At 48.7% G+C, this 21,593-nt stretch overlaps 1 protein-coding gene across 2 annotated transcripts in view; it reads left to right on the top strand.

Moving 5' to 3' along the window:
• The first annotated feature begins 233 nt into the window (after positions 1-233).
• Positions 234-21,593, top strand: part of CDH1 (cadherin 1) — a 77,609-nt gene continuing 56,249 nt past the window's right edge. For both annotated transcript variants that reach the window (XM_065899062.1, XM_065899063.1), the window contains exons 1-2: positions 234-287; positions 1,188-1,302. In XM_065899062.1, coding sequence (XP_065755134.1) covers positions 234-287; positions 1,188-1,302 — 169 coding nt within the window. The remainder of the gene's footprint in view (positions 288-1,187; positions 1,303-21,593) is intronic.

Below are 21,593 nucleotides of genomic sequence, written 5' to 3' on the forward strand. Positions count from 1 at the left end.
CGGAGGAAGCCCGAGGCCTTTCCGCGCCGGTCATTGGCTGCGGCCGGGCAGGTGCATCCTCAGCCAATCAGCGGTGCCGGAGGCGGGGCCGCCGAGGCTCACCTGGCTCCCGCGGCACTGCCCAGCTCAGTGGCGTCCGGAACCCTAAAGCACCTGTGAATTCGCGGAAGTTCTGCCAGACTCGAGCCCGGCCCAGCTCGGCCGGACCCTACTCGACCCCCGCCCGGCCCGCCATGGGCCCTCCGTGCCGCAGCCTCTCTGCGCTCCTGCTGCTGCTGCTGCTGCAGGTACGTTGGGTCCCCTGACTTTGCAGGAGACGCCTTCCGGACCCACCAACCGCACCCCGGCCCCCAGCCCCTTCCTCTCTTTCGTCGTCCCTTCCTCTCTCCTGTCATCCCTAGTCCCTCTTCTTCCAAGAAAGTTTGGGTACAAAGGGCCTGAATGGCCTGGAAACTGCGCCGCGCTCTGGATTCCACGGAGAAGGGAGTGGGAGCGGGTGAGGGTGAAGGGCGAGCGCGGCTTTGCCCACTGCCTCCCGCAAATGCCTGAGGTGGGGGGGCGCGCCTCACTGCAGCCTCCGGGGACTCGGGTGGGCTAAGGGCGGGCAGCGGAGGGCATGGAGTAGGGTGGGCGTCGGGGTATGGGGTAGGGGAGCCCTGGTGCAAGTCCGGGGGGAGCCGGGAGTAGTGGGAACGACCTCTGAGGTAAGGCAAGGGGAACCAACAGATAAAGAAGGCACCTGCCCTGTAAAGAAAGGGTGGTAAATAGGTATGGGGACGTCCCCGGGACAAGAAAGTAGGGTCAAAAGAGGTTGGAACGCCCCTCGGTCTGAGGAACTGGGCTTAAGAGTGGGAGCTCTCCCGGCATAGGGAAAGTGGAATTTGGAAGCGTAAAGATGCCTCCAATGAAATTAAAAAGGAGACTGGAAGGAAAGGGGTGCTAGGTCTGGAGAAGGTGACCCAGCAGCCGCCTCTCCTGGGAAGTCCTGGGGGCTTGGCGGCCACAGGTTTCCGAATGAAAGTGTTTGGCGTGGCTGCCTGCCCGGGGGGATGGGGATGGGCATGGGGGTGGGTCACTCCCACAGTCCTGGCGCCGGGAGCGAGGGAGGGGAGGCACTGTTGGTTTCGGTGTGGGCGGGAGGGGACCCTCTCAAGTCACCCGGGTTCCATATCTTTCTCCTACCCCAGGTCTCATCGTGGCTCTGCCAGGAGCCGGAGTCCTGCAATCCCGGCTTTGGCGCCGAGAGCTACACGTTCACCGTGCCCCGGCTGCACTTGGAGAGAGGCCGAGTCCTGGGCAGAGGTGAGGGCGCACCGCAGTTGTCCCTGAGCGGGGTGGGGTGGGAGTGGGAAGGGTCCGAGAAATTGCGCACCCACACCCCTGGGCTGGACTGGGCGAGCCCCTTCTTCCCTGACTCAGGTGACACCCCTTTGTAATTTACACAGATGCAGGGATCTAAACTTTTGCCATGATAGAGTAGTTGGGGTTGAGGGGGCTATCTTGTATGGTTGACTTAGTTATGGGGGGCACTTATTAGAGGCCTTCAGTGTGTCTCATATTGTCCTGACCACTTTATATATATAACTTTTTCAGGGCTACTGATTCTTTTATTTTTTTACTTTTTAAAAGTTTTGGTTGCATTGGGTCTTCATTGCTATGTGAGGGCTCTTCTCTAGTTGCGGCGAGCGGGGTCTACTCTTTGTTGCGGTGCGCGGGCTTCTCATCGTGCTGGCTTCTCTTGTTGCAGAGCACGGGCTCTAGGCCCGCAGGCTTCAGTAGTTGTGGCATGTGGGCTCAGTAGTTGTGGCTCGTGGGCTCTAGAGCGCAGGCTCAGTAGCTGTGGTGCACCGGTTTAGTTGCTCCGCGGCCTGTGGGATCTTCCCGGAACAGGGCTCGAACCCATGTCCTCTGCATTGGCAGGTGGATTCTTAGCCACTGCACCACCAGGGAAGCCCATCCTGACCACTTTGAGACAGTCTATCATTTTAGGCTGCAAAAACCTGATGTGTGGGAAGAGGGTGGGGGTGGGTGGTAATTCCCGTGGTACAGATGAGCAAATGTGAGGTTCAGGAGGGTGGAGCCCACTTGCCCCAGGTTCAGCAGAGCAAGAATCTGAGCTAGGATCTGACTCCAAGGCCCCATTCTGCAACATCTCTTGGGATGACTGAGGAGCCCTCTTTTAGTCACCAGACTGTGGCTTTTGCTCATAGAGATGAAAACATTTTGATACAGGTACCATTCCCCCAAGGAATAATGGTGTGTGTGTGTGTGTGTGTTTCAAAAACCTGGTAGCTCTGACTCAGGGAATGAAAACGGACACAGTGTGCCTCTGGGTCTTATCACTGCGATAATCAGGATTCTAGAGCTTGCTTTGTTTCACTTCACTGTTGCCCAGGAGTGAGAGCAAGGGAAGGTCGGTTTCTCTTCTGGTTTCACAGATTCCCAGGTGCTTATTTCCTACCAAAGGACTTTCTCCTCCCTCTTGATTTAGTTGATAGGGCAGGTATCATAACAATAAAAGAAACACTTTTTGAAATGAGAAATCACCCACAATTCCCCTAAGGCAATTCACTGTTTATTCTTCCAGTCTTTGGCCATGTGAAAAATCTACAGCAATCATGCTGTTGTCTGAAAGTTTTTTTGAACTTTGAAAGTTGTTCCAACAGTAGGAGACTTTTTTTTTTTAAAACAGCTTGATTGATTAAACATATTTGCTTTTCTGAGTCACGTCTGTGTTGTGTGGAGCTTTCTATTGGGTCAGAAAGGAAGTGTTGTCTGCCTGGTTTTGCAGTGGGTCCACCATTACTCGGCCAGTCTCTGCTTGATGTTCTGCCCGGCCCTATGCTGGGCCCCCCGGGAGTGATTGAGGAGATATAGGGATACTTCATCCCTGCCCCTGGTATTTCACACTCCAGCAGGTTGCTAAGAAATGTCCCAGGACCCGCTTAGAGAACATTGTGGGACATGGGCACTTAGGTGGCAGAGTATGGGTGCCCTGGGGTGTTCTGATGGGTATCAGTGGGCAGTGAAGACTGGCTTCTGGGAGGAGGCAAAGTTGACTGAACCTTGAATTCGGGGCAAGGGTTAGAAATGGTGTGTGCATCTGTGTATGAGGTGTTGCAACACAAGTGTTGGTCACTTTGTTTTCCTTCACCAAGACATCTTTGTAGCACCAAGGGTGGGTTAGTCTAGTTTTTATTCCCTCCACCACCACAAGTATCTGACCAGTAATAATATTATTACATGTTAATAATAACATAAATGTTATTATTAATAGCCCCACCTATTCGCTTTTGAACCAGACTCTGGGACAAGCACTTTACATGTTTTACTTCATTGAACTGTGTGACGGTGGGTACCATTGTTATTTCTGTTTTGCGATGAGGAGACTGAAGCATAAGGCAATTTCTTGATCTGCTCAGGGAGCCACAGCCGGTCTTTCTCCCATTCTTTACGCTTCTCAATAATCTCGAAAAAAAAGGAAAGAGGGTATTTGGGGAATTTGTGTCCATCGTGAAATAGGCATCATCCTCCCTATGTACCCTGGAGAGCAGAGGTGTTGATAGGGCGGGACCCCGAGGGGGCTGGTGGTGATGGAGGTGGGCCAGACCTGGTGGGAAGTGGAAGGGGCCTATAGCTGGTCGTGTTGGTGGGAGAAGTATCCTCTGGAAGCTGCTTGTGTGGCTGGTTCCAGTTCCCTTTATGTCCACGTACCCAGCCCCAGTCAACAGATTTCCTGACATTTAATTTTTTTGGCCTTTTTGGACGATGGGGTCTCCTACCACTCCAATGTGGAATCAGATGAAAGCGCCCTTCTGGTAAAATCACACATGCGATCTCAGGGAACTGGCTTTGTGATTTAAAAAGGCAGCCAGGATTTAGAGAGGTGACCTCATTCTCTTTGGACAGTCCAGGAAGATGGAGGCATGCAACATTAGTACCAGGTTTAAACATTGGCCCTGTGGGGAATTTGCTGCATGGGAGTCTGAGAACAAGGAACCTATTGCGTTATGTCCACAGGTGGCTGAAGAGTGTCACAAATAGGGTTTTGATTAAACTTAGGGGATCTTGGGGTGGTTTTCTGGGGTCGTTCCTGTGCCCTGTGAGATGGCCACCCTCACAGTCTCACTCAGCTTTGTGTTCCTTTGATTTCTCTCTACGTTTTTAGAATGGAGAACGTACATACAAACGACACCAAAACCACAACTGTAAACTGGTTCTTTAGAGTTTCTGATTATTTTCCTTTCTTTTTTTAAAGCACAAACTGGTTTGAAAAACCCAGGCTCTTAGACAGTTCCAATCTCAGGATAATACTTGTGCACTCAGCTTTCAGTTGATTGAGGGATGGGAAGAAAAGCAGGCAGGCTTTCAAACCAATGGTTTCCTTGCTTTGCTTCCTCCTCCACCTGACCTTGGGCAAACAGGGCTTATATTTTGGGTTTGAGCTCTGATTGCTTGATGGATTGACCTTGCTCACAGGCATCCAGCTGTAAGGATTAAATACACCCATTTCCTCCTCCTTCTAAAAGATGTGCTGAAAGGTGATGGAAACGGTATGCAGGCCCCCTAATTAAACTAGGCTTTATCCATCTATCTATCTATTTATTTATGGCTGTATTGGGTCTTCGTTGCTGCATGCAGGCTTTCTCTAGTTGCGGTGAGCAGGAGCTGCTCTGGGGGCTGCTCTTCCTTGCGGTGCGGGGACTTCTCACTGCGGTGTCTTCTCTTTAAAGTATTTTTTTGCTTTTTAAGTTTTTTCTTTTTCCTTGGCTGCGCTGGGTCTTCGTAGCTGCGCACGGGCTTTCTCTAGTTGCGGTGAGTGGGGGCTACTCTTCGTAGCAGTGCGCGGGCTTCTCATTGCGGTGGCTTCTCTTGTTGCGGAGCATGAGCTCTAGGTGCGCCGGCTTCAGTAGTTGTGGCACGCGGGCTCAGTAGTTGTGGCACGCAGGCTCTAGAGCGCAGGCTCAGTAGTTGTGGCACACGGGCTTAGTTGCTCCGCGGCATGTGGGATCTTCTCAGACCAGGAATCGAACCCAGGTCTCCTGCATTGGCAGGTGGTTTCTCAACCACTGTGCCACCAGGGAAGTTCCACGGTGGCTTCTCTTGTTGTGGAGCACGGGCTCTAGGCGTGCGGGCTCAGTAGTTGTGAAGCATCGGTTTAGTTGCTCCTCGGCATGTGGGATCCTCCCCGACCAGGGATCGAACCTGTGTCCCCTGCATTGGCAGGTGGATTCTCAACGACTGTACCACCAAGGAAGTCCCTAAACTAGGTTTTAAAAAACAAATACAGAAGCCTGCTTTGGGGTCACCTTACATCATAGGATCCCTACTCCCTCACCCCTCCAACTCCTAAACATCACTTCCCTGTTACTCACATCTGTGTCAATGGTTGGTGCAAATCTCCCTGGGGAAGGAGACTAATGAGTCATTCTCCTGCCCTTGCCTTTGTGTCTCACAAGGAGTGGCAGAAACTCCTGAGCCCTGCAAAGCCATCTAAGGAAGGCTGGCACCTTCTGCTTCTGTACGGGGCCTCTAGACCTGCCTATCCTCTCAGCCAGGTGTTTATGGAAATCCCTGTTTGCTTTCTGGGGCTTTTTATTGGGTGAGCCTTTTCCTCCGAAATGCTCCTTCTAAGCCTTCCAAGCGCAGCCCCAGATAAGCCGGATGCCGAAGCAATCAGCTCTCACATCTCCCAGAAGCTGCCCATAACCAGAAATCCCTAAGAGACACCCATCACAATCCAGACTTTCTGGGTTCCCACTCTGCCTCAACCCCCATCTTCTTGCAGGGCTGTAGGCTTTCAAGGAAGGGAATGGGCTAGGGCTGGTCAGGATAGTTCCATGAGTATGAAAGACCAGGTTTGAATTTCAGCTACTAGCTGTGTGACCTTGGGTAAATCACTTTGCTTCTATGAGCCTGTTTCCCATCTGTAAAATTGGGGGGTGGGGTGGGCAATAATACTTATAGGTTTGTTGTGAGGATTAAATATGCATATTTGTTTATTTGTTTAGATTCTCTTGCCAACACACGTGGGTGCCTATTGAGTGTCAGCACTGGGCTGGACCCTGGGATTACAGTAATGAATAAAGCCGAGTGGGCTGAACATAAAGTGAGTGAGAAGGATGGTAAGGAAACAGGAAGGAGTCATTAAATAGTGGCTCATATTTCTTAGGGACAGAGTAGGCACTCATATTATTTTCAACAAATGAATGAATATTTACTACCTCATACCTTGGCTTATTTTCTTCCTCTCAAACTGTGGCCTTGGGCCAGCGCTCAACGTTGATTGTAATTGGCAGGGAGAGCTGCGTCTGTTAGAACTTTCTAAGATGCTTGTGAAGGCTGCATGCCCAGCCAGTGGCTCTTGAAGCCAGACTATAGTGATAAGTGTGTCCCAGGGATACAGTGTACTTAGTGCTTCCCTCTGAAAGCCACGGAGGGCACAGAGGGGAGACCTCAAACCCGATTCTGGAAATGGAAGGGCAGTTAGACACTTTAAAGTGTTTTTTTTTGTCTTTGGTCCATTAAAAAAAATTGTGGTGGTGTCTCTCCCTCTCCCCTCCCTCTCCCCTCCCTCTCCCCTCCCTCTCCCCTCCCTCTCCCCTCCCTCTCCCCTCCCTCTCCCCTGCCTTTTCTCTTACTATTGTAAGTTTTCCTTTTATATACTTCAGCTTTTGCTTGTTACTGTTGGGAGCGTTTTAAGCCCCCTCTTTCTGCATTTTTCCTCTTCCCTTTCCTTCCTGTATCTACCTCAGTTCTCCACTCCCCCACCTCCCAAGGCCCAAGAACATTTAGAAGGTTCTTGAGTCAGACTGCCTAGATTGAAATCCAGGTAATGCCCCTTGCCAGCTGAGGGACATTGGCCAAGGACTTTCTAAGCCTTAGATTCCCCTTCTGTAAAATGGGCATAATAGTACCCATGTCACAGTGTATATTAAGTGCCCAATGAATATTACATATTAAAGCCCCTGGAGTATTTGGTGCCTTCTGTTTGAGACTCTCCCTTGTTTTACCTTTGGTTCAAACGTTTCCCTGTGCTCTCTCCCACCTGGCAAACCAGCCAAACCAGTTTCCTCACTCTCCCTGTTTCTGTGTTAAAGCAAACACTGCTCTGCAAACAGCAAACAGTGACTAGACCAAAGTGCCCTTTGCTAGGAAAGGAAATGCTGCGGTGTTTTCTTGCTTGCCACTGTGCAGTGTGCTTGGGAAGGGCTGGAGTGGGGTTGTCTGTGGACCTGCCCATGAATATTGTTCAGAATTGGGGTGGGAGGAGTGGGCAAGGTACAACTGGGTCCGGGTTGGGGGGTGCAGGAAATCAGGGTGACCTTGAACCTGGCAGCTTTTGCTTGGTTTTTAAACATATTTCATAATACAGATAGCTTAAGGGTGCCTGTCTTTTCCCTATTGCCAAAAAACGCTCTGCCCCAGCCTCTGAGACCATGGTTTACCCACGTGGCTAAGCATTAAATCACCTGGAGCACTTCAAAAACCTGAAAATTCACTGAGCTGCAGTCTCTGAAGGTGGGGTTCTGACATGGCATTTTAAAAAGCTCCCCAGGAGTCTGCTGCCACCTGATTCATTGCCCTGGACAACTCCAGTGGCGAGATCAGGAATGTTTGATGAATAAATACCCAGTGCCAGCCAGGGTGTGGGCATCTGATTGCCCATCCTGAGGCCAAGGATCCAAGGGCACCCTTGATAGGGGAAGGATACGGCTGGTCGACCTGCCGTGCCGGTGAAGGAGAGCTCTGCGGGCGCAAATTAGAGCAGGCGGAGTGGAGATGGGGGTTGCCCAGAGAAGCAGCCAGTGCTGGGGGCCCTCAGGGAGATTCCAGGAATTCTCTGATACGCCCCCTCCCTCAGTGGCTAATTCCAATATACTGGAGAATGTCACTGGGGTGGGAAAATATTCAGAGGATATTTTCTGAGCGAGGAGTGCTCAGTTTTACCCCCTGGATCTTGGTGAATGAGAGGACATCCTTTGCTGGGAATAGAGGAGAAAGTAGGAGCAAGTTGGGGAAGGAAAATTTATTCTTGGTTAGGAAAGTGTTAAGTTTGAAGGACCCAGAAGTGGCATCATCTGGAGGGTGTTTGGGAATTTCAGGGCTGGAGCTTGGGAGAACAGCAGGCACCAGTTTCAGTAGGAATTTGTATAGGACAGTGGTCTTTTTTCCTTAGTCTTGTGTCAATAGATGCAGAGGTTTTACAGGGACCCCACACACTGGAGGAGAACATAATGGAAGGGCTATGCTGAGAGTATTTATTTGGAGGCGGCCAACAAATAAGAATACAAGTATTTGTTTCTAACCAGTGTCAGGAGTGGGGCCTGCAAAAGTGGGTCCTCACAGACCTGACAGCTTGGTTAAGCCTCACGGTGGCCCATGATGGGAACTGTCATTATCTCCTACAGACTCAGAAGTTGGACAACTTGTCTGAGGTCACCCAGCCAGGTAGTGGCAGAGCTGGACTTCTGTCTTCTAAAACCCGTGCCCTTTCCCACGCCCTCGACTGCCTCGTTGCCAAACTGCATCTCCAGTGAAACTAATTCACCTTTCTAAGGCGAGTTCCTCCCGCCCTTTGGAAAAGAGGTCTTTACACCTTTTGCATCTTGCTACTTTTAATTGTGTTGTTAGAATTCAGGCTTTTTTTTTTTTTTTTTTTGCCTCTGAAGCACCTCTTTTGTCTTTCGCCTCTGAGCCATTTTCAGCCTCTGTCCCTTTTGACTTTCACTTCCTAAAAATGCTAGGTGAACTGCACTTCTTTTACTTTCTTCTTTTCGAGTTTCTGAGTCTCTGGAAATGCAATTATACTGGCATTCATGGTGGGTTGGGAGGGAACCTGTCCTAAACAAACTCATGTTCCAAGTGGGACCAACTCAAGGTGTGGGCACCAAGCAGAGGTCTGGCTGTGGATCTGTCCACACTGGGAATAGACGGAGTGTGCCCAGATCCCTGTGAGCTCAGATGTTACTGCTGGGAACTTCTGGGGTCTGCCTGAAGAGTTGAACCTGTTCCCATGAGGAAAATCATAAATGGTGGCCAGCACAGGACCCCGTGGGATAACTGGCCAAGGTCTAGATAATCATTAGTGGGCTTTGTAATTAGAAGAGCTTGTAACAATCCAACAGCCTTTCAGATTTATGATACCTGGGCAGGTTGAAGGCTAAGAAGAACACCTGTTTGTGTGGTTTGGTACTCAGACTCCCAGGAGAGTTTTCCCCAAAGACGTTTTTGAGTGTCTTCACCTCGATGCAACAGCCTCCTTTCTGGTCTTCTTGCTTCCTCTGCCCCTCTACCAACAGTCTTTTCTCCACTCAGCAGTCAGTGATGGTTTTTAACATTTAAGTTAGAAAGCATCACTCCTACTCAAAATCCACCAGTTTTTCACACAGAACGAAAGTCAGCGTTTTCTGTGACTTACAAGCCTTCCGTGATCTGCTTCCCCGCCCACCTCCACCCCTTACCTCTTGTCCTGACTGTACTTAGAACACACCAGGCACATTTCTACCTCAGGGCCTTTGCACTGGCTATTACCTCTGTCAATAATAGTTTCCCCCTGCTACCTGCATGGCTCACTCCTTTATGTCTTAACTTCTCTGCTCAAGTGTCACCCTCTCAATGAGGTCTTTCTTGAACACCCTATTTGAGGCAGTAACCCTTTCCCCCTTCTTTGCTTTGTTTTCCTCTGTAGCTCTTTTCACCATCTAATATGTATTTCACCTGTCTATTGTCTTTCTCCTCCCACTAGAACAAAAGCTCCAAGAGGGGGACTTCCCTGGTGGTCCAGTGGTTAAGACTCCAAGCTCCCATTGCAGGGGGCCCAGGTTCGATCCGTGGTCAGGGAACTAGATCCCTCATGCTGCAACTAATATCCCACGTGCCGCAACTAAGACCCAACATAGCCACATAAATAAATAAATATTAAAAAACAAACAACAAACAACAAAAAAACTCCAGGAGGCCAGGGGCTTTTGTCTTGTTGAGTTCACCGGCTATATTGCACCTGGAACTGTTCCTGGCCCATAGTAGGTGTCAGTAACTATTTGTTGAATGAAGGAATGAGGTTTCAGAGTGTATATATAGGTCCGTACATATCTTTTGCTTTTAGAAGCTATTCCAAAAAATAAAATGAGACCTAATTGACATATAACATAGTAGTTTCAGGTGTTGTGCTTTCTGTTTTAAAGAAAAGAGGGAACTTTCTCAGTACCAGCCACAGAAAGGACACAAGGAGAAGGGGATGTTCTCAGGGCATGTGTCTCCACTTGGCACTCCCCAGTTTCTCTGAGCCCTGCACACTGCTGGTGTAACCTTACCTCATTGTCTTGTCACAAAACAGCTTGCAGTCTAGAGTGTAAAGGTCAGATGAGCCATTTCTGCCCCACACTTCTTGGTGTAAGGAAGCACCAGATCAAAATCTAAACAGAGATCTGAGCCGCCAGGGCCATCTGTTTGGTTTCCTATTGTCTGGTGACACCTTCCTTGAGCAAGGCTTCCAGATACACCCAACACCTTTCTCCTGGGTATCGGCAGCATCCTTCAGGCCCATTAATTGTTCAAGACCCAGTTTCCATTCTTCCAGTTTTTGGCAATGCGCAGGAACCTGAAGGGAGCTTGTAAAGAGATGCAAAAAACTTAATGACAATAATCTACGGCTAACTCAGTCATCTCACGGCCAAGACAAAAATCTCACAGCTCCGAAATTCATCTGATCAGTATTCACTGAGAGAGTATTATAGGGTAGTATCTTATAAATCTTTATGTAAGATGCATCACTTCGCCTTCAGCAATATAATGCCTAATGGGCAGAGTTGCCAGGTTGAACGTCAAAAATATAGGATGCTTTATTTGCCTTCAAATGGTTTGTATCAATTATTGCTCAAATTAAAGTGGCCACCATCTGCAAATGGAAAAAAAAAATACAGGATGCCCAGTTACATTTGAATTTCAGGTAAACAATGACTGATGTTTTAGTATCAGTATGTCCCATGCAATATTTGAGACATACTAAAACAATTGTTTCATCCTCTCTTCTTATCCTAAGCAACATTGTACAGAGAGTACTAGTACGTACTATGTGTCCAGAGCTCTTCCCAGATGCTGTCTCTCTCCCTTACACCTCACAAAACCACTGAGAATTGACAGACCCTGAGCAGCTGTGTGAGAGAGTGTAGTTCACTAGGACAGGAAGTGGGAGAGCCTGGCCGCGTGTTCAGTGGCTGTTGGACTCCAAAGTCTGTGCTCTTTACCGCAAGAAAAGCCAACTAACCAGATGGTCTGTGAGCAACCAGGTGAAGGTGATAGATAGTTCCTGCTCTGAATGTCTCGGGGAGAGAAGTCCCTTGGGACGACAGAGGCCTTTGTTTGTTCAAGGAGTAAATTTGTTGGGCACCTATCTAGCACTGCGCTAGGTGTTGAAGATGTAACGGGAAAAAGACAAAAATCCCTGTCCTCTTGGACTTCCTTCCCTTCTAATTGGAGGAGATAGGAGGAGGCAATTGGATGGTGGTCTATGGAAGGGAAAGAAAATACTGCAGGAAGGGTGATAAGAATTATGTGTGTTGGGGTGGAGGGATTTGGGGGCTGGAGGGATTGGAGAGAGGTTGTCACTAAGAAGAATGACATTTGTGTAAAGACCTGAAGAAGTGAGATGCTCGATTGGTAATTAGGATTGGGCTGTTTCTTGAGAGAGCTGGACTTCCCACATTCTTTAAGTCCGTATTGGTGCTATTTAAAAAAATTAATTAATTTATGGCGCGCTGGGTCTTCATAGCTGTGCGCAGGCTTTCTCTAGTTGCGGCAAGCAGGAGCTACTCTTCATTGCTGTGCACAGGCTTCTTGTTGCTGTGGCTTCTCTTGTTGCAGAGCACGGGCTCCAGGCACGTGGGCTTCACTAGTTGCAGCACGTGGGCTCAGTAGTTGTGGTGCGTGAGCCCTAGAGTGTGCTGGCTTCAGTAGTTGCGGTGTACGGGCTCAGTAGTTGTGGCGTGTGGGCTCAGTAGTTGTGGCTCGTGGGCTTAGTTGCTCCGCGGCATGTGGGATCTTCTCTCACCAGGGATTGAACCCGTGTCCCCTGCATTGGCGGATGGATTCTTAACCACTGGACCACCAGGGAAGTCCCTTGGTGCCATTTAAAGACAATACTCTGGGCAGGCATTTTTCTAGAATAATCCTGAGAGCTAATTGTTACCACATCTCCTTTAAAGCGTATTGGATTCAAACCAGGGTCCAGTGTTCTTTCCAAGCTACCCCTCCCCTTGGCCTGTTGCCCAGGAGGAGTATGGCTTTATGTCTAGTTTATGGCAGAGGGATGAGACTTCTCTGGCAGAATGTTTTTGGGGCGGCAGGGCGGAGGGGTTACATGTATACCAGTGTCCCAGGACCAGCTAGTTAGAATGAAGCCTGGTTTCAGTATGAGGATTTTCAGACAGCAAACTTCTTCCCCCACAAATTCTTCATCACAATTGTGTGGGAGTCTTTGAAAGGGAATGATTTGACCAACTTGTTTGTGGAAAAGTTGTGGTTTTTCCGTAGAGAACGTCATCACTTGAGTCAGCTTGGGACAATAACCTGGGCCCTATTGACAGGTGGGGCGGGGCCCTGAATCACTGCCATCCTGGTGAGGTTATCAGTATCAGAGGTTGAATCGACTCCGTGACATCACTCTCTCATGGTCACAGGTACTTCAGGTGCCTGTTCTTACTCATATCCTGGGAGATACTGGCCCTAGATCTTTGCACTCTTAACAAGAAGCCTGTGGTCTTGCAGGAATGACTGGGTTCGACACCTGCTTGGCTGGGGTCATGTGGTTGGTTTCATTCCCACCCCACCTCCTGGGCTAGTAATCATGACTAAACTGGAGAAATGAGAATTTGTGGGTGTACTTCCTGTACCTTTTGCCTTTTCAAGTCTGCATTTATAAAGGAATGCTCATCTATGCCTTGCAGATGGGTGTTTCAGAGCTCGTCAGAGTCTTTGATTTTGAAACTTCCATGTAAATTGTGCTGATTTTTCTTTGGACTTTGGAAATTTTAGTTATGATTTCTCTTTCTTTCTCTCTCTCTCTCTTTTGTTTTTTCCCCCTGCTAATCCTCTTGCCTGAGCCGTGGGAGTACTTAAGACTTTGGGAATTAAATACCTGGGAAGGCTGTTCAGCCTAGGAAACTGTACATCACTTACCAGGTGTGAGGCTTTACTCCTAGTTTCAACAGAGATTTGATGTCAAGGTTGTGGCTTTAATCTTCAGCATTTATTTCTCTTTTAACCTGTGAAATGAAGGAATCAGCCTCCCTAAGCCTCTGAGAGTGAAAATGAATTGGGGAGAGTGGTATGAGAAACAGGTTCGCCTGGGTTCAAATCCTGACTCAACTCTTGCCTTGAGTTACTTAACCTTTCTGTGCCTCAGTCCCCTCACTTGTAAAGGGGGGATAAAATTGTAGTTCCTACTTCACAGGGTTGCGATGAAAATTCAATAAGTTAACGGACATAAAGTGCTTTCAGTGCCTGGCACATATCAAACACTCTTTAAGTATTGAGTTTTTATTATTAGACGTTTCTGCTTTAGTCTTGTGTCAAGGGGTTAAAAAAAATGTGTAAATGCTAAAGAACGGAAGGAGCCAGAGAGAACTGAGGATTAGAAGGGCTGCATCCCCTTGTCCCTTTGCTTCAAATGCAAATTGTTTGTCCACAGGTCAAGTGCTGCTGTCCAGGCAGGCAGACCCTCACCAAGTGACTGCACTGATTGATAGTCACACCTACGTGGCTCAACTGTCCTATGAACTTGATTCTAGTATTACCTTCAGTTTACAGAGGGGGAAACTGAGACTCGGAGAGAGTTAGTGACTTGCCCAAGGCCACAAAGCTAGGAAATGGCAGGCAGGGATTTGAACCCTGTTCTGCTGACCCCAACGCTTATGCCACCACCAGTGTACCTGTACCTGGCTGGTGCTTTTCTGTGAACTCCAACTTCTCTCAGATCCCTTTCATAAGCCATTGTTATTTTATATTTTTTTTCCCATTTTTTTTTTAAACCCCACATATGTTTGTTTATTTATTTTTGGCTGTGTTAGGTCTTTGTTTCTGTGCGAGGGCTTTCTCTAGTTACGGCGAGTGGGGGCCACTCTTCATCGCGGTGCGTGGGCCTCTCACTATCGTGGCCTCTCTTGTTGCGGAGCACAGGCTCCAGACGCGCAGGCTCAGTAGTTGTGGCTCACGGGCCTAGTTTCTCCGCGGCATGTGGGATCTTCCCAGACCAGGGCTCGAACCTGTGTCCCCTGCATTAGCAGGCAGACCCTCAACCACTGCGCCACCAGGGAAGCCCTCCCATATTTTTGAGTTAGGTACGTGTAGATTCTTATTGCTCCCTACCCCACCCCCTTTTTAACACACTGTTCTGTACTTATTTTCTTGGCTTGATGTATCTTGGAGTTTTTGCTCATTTATAACTGCTGTATAGTATTCTACTGTATAGTCAGTCCCCTGTTGATGGATACTGGATGTTTCTATTTTTTCACTGTTACAAGCAATGTCGAGAGCATTTTAGATGGTGTAAGCAGGAGGGCCTGTGATGTGGAGATCTCTGGCCTCTGGGATTGTTACCGATCACAGAGGACAGATTCCTCCCACAGCCAGTCCTGGGCATTGGAGAGGTGCGCTTGGTTTTCAAGGTTTCCTGATGATGCATGAAATAGGGTCAGCATTGGTATCAAATCACAGGCACCTTCTCTCACCAAAACTGATGTGTTTACTCTTTCAGGGGTCCTCGCCCAGCCTCCTGCTGTGCCCATCAATGGTTCAGTAATTCTGTTCTTCCCCCAAGCGCCAGCATCCTTAAGCCTCCCTGGGCTGGGATTTGGCCTTTGAGGAAGCTGAGAACCAATTAATCTGCTTTTGAATACTTGCAAAGGGTCTCCTCCACGTGGTCCCATGGAGAACGGAGTAAAAGGAAACGGGGCAGAAATTGCAGCAGGAGGGACTAGGGTAAGACTTCTGAGGTTGGTTTGAAGCACAGGGAGTGCATTTCTGGAGACTGACAGCCCTTTCCTGATTCTGACACCAAAAGCACCTGTGGTCACCCCGGGAGCATCTTGCCTGCTCCACCTCACTCCCTTGCCGCTGTAGCCCTGTTCCATGCAGGGAATTCCAAGGTCTCTGTAAACCCTCATAGGCCCTCCCCCTAGAGGAAGAGTTAGAATTACTTAGCACTAAACTCACAGCGAAAGAATTATGTTTTTAAAAATCCATATGTTTTAAAAACTCCATGCTTCATCATCTTTTATTTGTTTTCTTAGATGAGAAAGAACAGCTAGAGTTGGAGTCATTCATAAAAATCCATTCTTTGGGGGCAGAATTAGAAGAGGCTTTAAGAGTCATCTAGTTTCTTAGTTTGTACATGAATTGGCCAGTTCAGCAAGGTTAAGTGGCTGGGCCAGAGTCACATAGCTGATAGGTGTCAGAATTAGAATAATAATAATATTGTGATTAAACAGGAACCATAATTTGATCACACCCATTTATTGAGGACTCAAGCTATTCAGGTAGGATTCTCATTATTTAATCCCTGCACCAAACTGCGAGGTAGGTGCTATGACAGTTCCATCTTCAAATAACAAAACCAAAGCCTCTGGAGGTTATTTATTGGCTGATCCAGGGTCATGGCCGGTGACAGTGACAGTGGGATGGAAAAGCCGTGCCTCCCAGCCTGGCCTGCTTTTACCCCTCCCTGAGCTCAGCAGCTCCCTTTCTGAGAATATCTGCATTCTAGAGTCTTCACTTTGGCCTAGAAAGGAACCTCTGGATCTCCCACGCAGCCCTCTAAGTCCTTTACCAGTTTTAGCCCTTTGGGTAAAAAGCTTGGAGGTCTGCCTGCTCCTTTGGAAGCACAGACTAAAGGGGTGTTCCTGGACACTTTGGGCTCCATTTAAAATCCGAACGGTAAACTGTGTCCAGAGACTAACGTTTGCAAGCAACCATTTCAGAGCTTCGTAGGTTCTTTTGAATTACTGTCATTTTTTTCTTTTCTAAAGTGCCACGGAAAGTTTCCTCCTTTTCACTTTGGGGCTGGGGCACGGGGCAGAGGGTACCCAGTTAACTTGCAGGAATGCCAGAGCTTGTTGACCTCCCTACCAAGCTGGATGTGAGGGAAAGTATCTTGTTTTTAAGGAATGTCACGATGGTAGTAATGGATTGGTGTTTTTTTGTTTTTTTTTTTTTAAAGAGGGAGGAGTCTAGATCCGATGGAGATACACAGGGACATATTATTTACAGATGGAAAGATAAGGGGTCTGGGATGGGGGTGTAAATGTAATAAGACCACCGTGCGTCATGCTGTTGGTACGTGGGGCTCATCATACTATTTCTCTACTTTGAGATATGTTTGAAATTCTCTGTTACAAAGCTTAAACAAATCATTCAAGGAAAACCTGAATAATGATCTGTAAGTGAAAGTTCAAACACCGTCCCCTTCTCAGGTGACCAACATGAGCGATTTGGCATGCATCCTCCCAGACATTTTTCTAAGGGTTTACAGAACGTGTGTGCCCATATTTGTGGGTTTTTGAAAAACTGGAGTTTTCCACAAATGGCAGTGTAATACGTAACCCATCTCCCGCCTCTCCTTTACAATATGCCCTGGAAAATTGTGCACGTTAGTCCATTGGAGCTTTTCCCCCCTCATTCCCTCTAACCTCAGAAAGGTGTTTCTACTAGCACAGAAGCCAACCAGGTTCCCTCAGTACAGTGTTTGAGTGCCTACTGTGTCCTCTGTGTCAAGTCACGAGGTTTCTCCTGTCCCGAGGGGCTTGGAGACAGGCGAGGGGTGAGGGGTTTGGAAATGAGGGGAGGAGCATCGAAACGCTGGGATGCCAAGTTATCAGACAATGGGCGCATTCAGAACCCAGGTGGGGGAAGACCTGTGTGGGCTGGAGCAGCTGGCGGAGCTTCTGCAGGGGCAGCTGGGGAGCCGGGTCTGGGGGGTCTGGGGTGTTGGGCGGGGATGATATGCCAGAAGCCGAGGTGGGTGGGGAGGGACCTCCCGTGCAGATTCTGGGAGCCAGAAATATGACAGAGGGGATGTTTGAATGGTGACGTGAAACTGAGCTTCTCATCCTGGAGGCTACCAGGAGAGTGGGGGGCTACGAGGAAACCCCCTCCCGCCACCAGAACCATGGCTATTCCGGCCTGGCCTTCTGAGGCTGACAGGGCCTACCGGAGCCATAGAAGGACTGTATAATGTGTCTGCTGCTGGCTGGCTGCTGGGGCCCTGTGGGCAGAGACCCAGGCAAGCTCGGAGAACCCGGGGAACAGGAGCAGCAGGTTCTTCTCCCTCTGTCTGCCCTGGGGCCACTGGACAGAGTCAATCCCAGGCCCTGCTGGGGCCATCTGGAGTGGCTGTGGAGAACCAGAAATGAGCTGCCCCATCCATGCGGCCCTTGGGCCAGCGTGGTCCGGCCTGGTGCTTCAGACTTGGGGCCGCCCAACCTGGCAGTCCCTCAGCCACCCCAAATGCTTATCCAAAATCCACTACTCCGTCCCCATCTCAGCAAATGGCACCACCTGTTCTTTGCCATTCATTTGTTCATTCATTCATTGAATAATGATAGCTATTATGTACCAAGCACCGTTCCAGGACTGAGGATGCAGGAGGGAACCAGACACATACGGCTCTCTTTCCATGTGGAGTTTGTATTCTAGTGTGTTGATGGGAACAGGCAAGAAACATAAATACGTGAAACATTTAGGGTGTTGGGTGGTGACAAATATTTAGAACGACTCTGAGTGAGGAGTTGCTGGGAAGCCGTGGGGTGGCCTGAGAGGGCCTCACTGAAGGGGACACTTGAGCAAATATCCAAGCAAAGTGAAGGATAAGGATGTATGTGGGTAAGGGTGTTCCAGACCCAGGGAGCAGCAGGCAGAGGCCTGAGGCAGAGTGGGAGAGCCAGGAGGCCGGTGTGCAAGAGTTCCAGGGATCCGGGGCAGGGGTGATGGAGGAGGGCAGGGGTAGGGGCAGGTGGTCAGTGCGGAGGGCCTTGTCTCTTCCCTTCAGTCCAGATCCACCCCCCACGTCCTGCCAGTTCTGTCTCTTCACCACACACCTCCTCCCACCCTCATTCCGGGCAGTGGAATACTCAGTGGGTAGTTTGAGGGGGCTCCTTCCATGGGGAGGATTAGGCTGGTGGTTAATAGCTTGGACCCTGCCCTCTGGCTGCTCAGGCTCTGTAGCTGAGCACCGAGGCCTGGGGCCTCTCCCAGGCTTCTCATCGACTTGGGCCAGCTTGGCCTTGCTCACGGATTCACATTTCTAATGGTGCTGTCGGTCCCTCCCTAGAGTACCTAGGCTCTCTCCCACCTCCACCAGGACACTTTCCTGAGCTCCCTGCCTGGCTAACTCCTCTCTCAAGCACAGCTCAGTGGATGCTTCCTCCAAGAAGCCTTCCCTGAACTTCCGCTCCCAAGACCTGGGTCAGGACATTCCCCCTCCTCCCAATACCTTCTCAGGTTGGGATTCCCTCAGTTCTCCTTTCTTCCCACCCACCAGGCTGGATGCCCTGTGAAGTGTTCTCAGCATGGCACCTAGAAGGTAGTTGACTCTCAGTGAGTAGTTGTTCAGGGGACTCTTTGCTGTGGAGAATGAGGCTGCAGGGTCCCTGGGGATGGGGGGTGACCTATCTATCTGTTGGGGACTTTGGGGTGTAGTGCATTATGATGTGGACGAGGAAGCCAGATTCCTAGATCCCTTATTTTTTCCATTGATTTTGCTCTTCCTCTTCTGATAAACAAACCAAAAAACCCCACTTACAGCTGAGCTTAGTTGGCTATCCCTCTGATCATCCCTTTAAACCATAATGGGAGCTTTAAAAGTTTCATCCTCCCCCTCCCACCATGGCTATTTGCTTCCTAAAGAGAAATCAATTGTAAAAAGCAGCTTAATTTAAAGTGTTCAATTCCTGCTTTTTACGTTGAAGGGAAATTAGGGTGACAGCTGCTGCTCTTCTGAGTGCTTAGCGTCAGCCAGCCACTTGAGTCCCAAACTTAACTTTCCTGCCTCTTGAGCCTGCCCTGTGCGGGGCATTCAGCCTGGACCTTGGGAAGCTGAGACTACAGGTGAAAATCCCCACCCTCTGTGCAGAATGTCCATTCTAGAAGGGGGGATGGGGGGACAACAAGCAGAATAGAATGTTAGAAGGTGGTTGGTACACCCCTGGGGAAAAAGGCCGAGTAAGCAGGGTGGGCGGGAGAGGAGTCTTGGGGGTGGGCTTGCACCTGTAATCCTGCTGTGGCCACAACCTTTTGACTCCCAGGCCCATTTCCATTGCACAGCTGAGAGGTTGGGGTTTAGAGAGGGAATGGTAGCATTACCTAGGGTGCCTGGGCAGTTGAGGAAATGGCTGGGAGGGTGAGGAAAACACGGAGGAGGGGAGAGGGAACTGCCTTGGAATGTGGTCACCCTGGCTCTGCCATTTGAAATGCTGATGAGTTAATTAGCAATTGTTTACAGGCTTTCAGCCCTAGAGTGTCAACTGTCTTTCTGGGAAACTGTTCTCAGTCTTTTAAAGAGCTTCAAAACCACCTGCGGGACTAATTAAAAATGCAGACTGCTGGGTCTCACCCCCTCAGAGATTCCAATTTATAAATCTGGGTTGGATACAGGACTCTGAATTTTTAAATAAGCCCTACTCTGCTTGAACTGGGGGGTCACAGGATTGCACTTCAGACCTGGGCTAGAGTCAGGCTCACCCACAAAACTTAAAAGAACAGACTTTGCGGGTCCTTCCCTCCAGAGATGAAGAAGTCTAAGGGGACATGAGGGATTTTCCCCCTGAAACACACTCCCCAAATGATTCTTGGTGGTGGTGGTGAGGGGGGTCTATAAACCCACCCAGAGCTATAGACAAGATGAGGGTGTATGTGAGCATTTTTTGGCCTAGAGTCAACAGCTTTCATCATATTTTGAGGCATTCAGGTTTCCCCCAAAGAGGAGGAAATCCTCGAAAGAGGATTTTTCTGCTTTGTCTCTGTGCAGAAGAATCAGTCTGAAGTCGGAACCCGTTCCAGGTCCATTGAGGCAGGAGTGAAGGGAAATTAACGTTGAGGGCTGCAAACTCCCCGTGTGTTCTTGGAGAAGCAAGATGTCTGACAAACAGCAAAAACTGGTGGAGGAAGAATTCCAGTGTATTTGGAGAGGAGAGCTTGGATGGCCAAGGGGCTCGTTCTCCCTCCCTCCCTCACTATCGTGTATCCATCCGACCATCCACCCATTATTCATTCTTCCATTCGGATAGTCACTGAGCATCTGCTGTATCCACGATCTCAGCGATCCAGGCTGCCAGAGCAGGCAGGGCAGCCTGGATAGTTCAAGCTGGTGGATGACTTGACAAGTTAACTTGGTTTTGGACTGAGGTGTCACTTAACAAGTCTGCAAACATAGTTCCCTAATTTATGAGTCGCCCAGCCCAGTATTAAAATGCCTCGCCAAGCCCTGCTGCTGTCCTGGCGAAGCCAGCGTGAAACTCAGGTGGAGCAGAAAACAGATCCAACACGGAAATATGGCAGCTGCAGTTTCAGGTTTAGGTCGGGCCAAAAAGGAATTTTAGGGACTTTCCTTGCTGTGGACAGGGAGTAAGGTTGCTTTTCTCTTTTTGGAGTGGGTGGGTGGGTGTGGTTTATGATTAATCACGTGGAGTTTGATAACAGATCCAGTGACTATGTAACGCATTGCAGATATTTGAAACTAAATGCACTCCTGAAATTTTAGAGAGGGCAATTAATCATGAACCTGAGGACTATTGAGTTGTCTTTGCTTGCTATTAAACAGGCTTTCCCTAAAACAGGCGATTCATCTCCTTTGCTTTCCTTTTTTTATAAGTATTTCGGGACATGTCAAGACTTTCAGATATTTAACACTTTTTAAAGATTTATTTTACTCTAATGGGAAAATTCCCTATTGTAATTGGATCTGGTTTCTCCTTATATTTTATGCCTTTTTCTCAGCTAATCTTCCTCAATGTAAGTGTCACATAATTCAAGGGCATTATCAAGAACCCATCAGATATTGATACGCACTTGGTATTACGTATATGAGTTCATTTAGTTTTCATACCAACGCTATTATAATTATTCCCATTTTGTGGATGAGCAGACTGAGGCTGTAGTACCTACTTCACAAAGTTACTGGGGAGATTAAACAAGATGAACAATATAGAGTGTCAGGCATTCACTGGGCACTCAGAAATAGTAGCAGTTTTTTACTATTGATATTTGTAAAATATAATAGCTATTTTTATTATTAACATTGATATAGCTCTTACAATATGCTGGGCATTGCCCTGAACATTTGCATTAATAATATATAATTCTCCCCATCACTCTGTGGGAGTAGTAAGTTCTAGACTCCATTTTTGGAAGAGGGAATTATTTTTTTTATTTTTTGGCTGTGCCACAGCTTGCGGGATCTTAGTTCCCTGACCAGGAATTGAACCCCAGCCCTCGGCAGTGAAAGCACAGAGTCCTAACCACTGGACCTCCAGGGAAGTGCCTTTCAAGACTTCTTTTAAGAACCTCTTGTCCCTGTTGGTCTCTTTCTTCACTTTGTTCAT

This window comes from Phocoena phocoena, chromosome 20 (genome assembly GCF_963924675.1).
Source record: "Phocoena phocoena chromosome 20, mPhoPho1.1, whole genome shotgun sequence".
Taxonomy (NCBI): domain Eukaryota; kingdom Metazoa; phylum Chordata; class Mammalia; order Artiodactyla; family Phocoenidae; genus Phocoena; species Phocoena phocoena.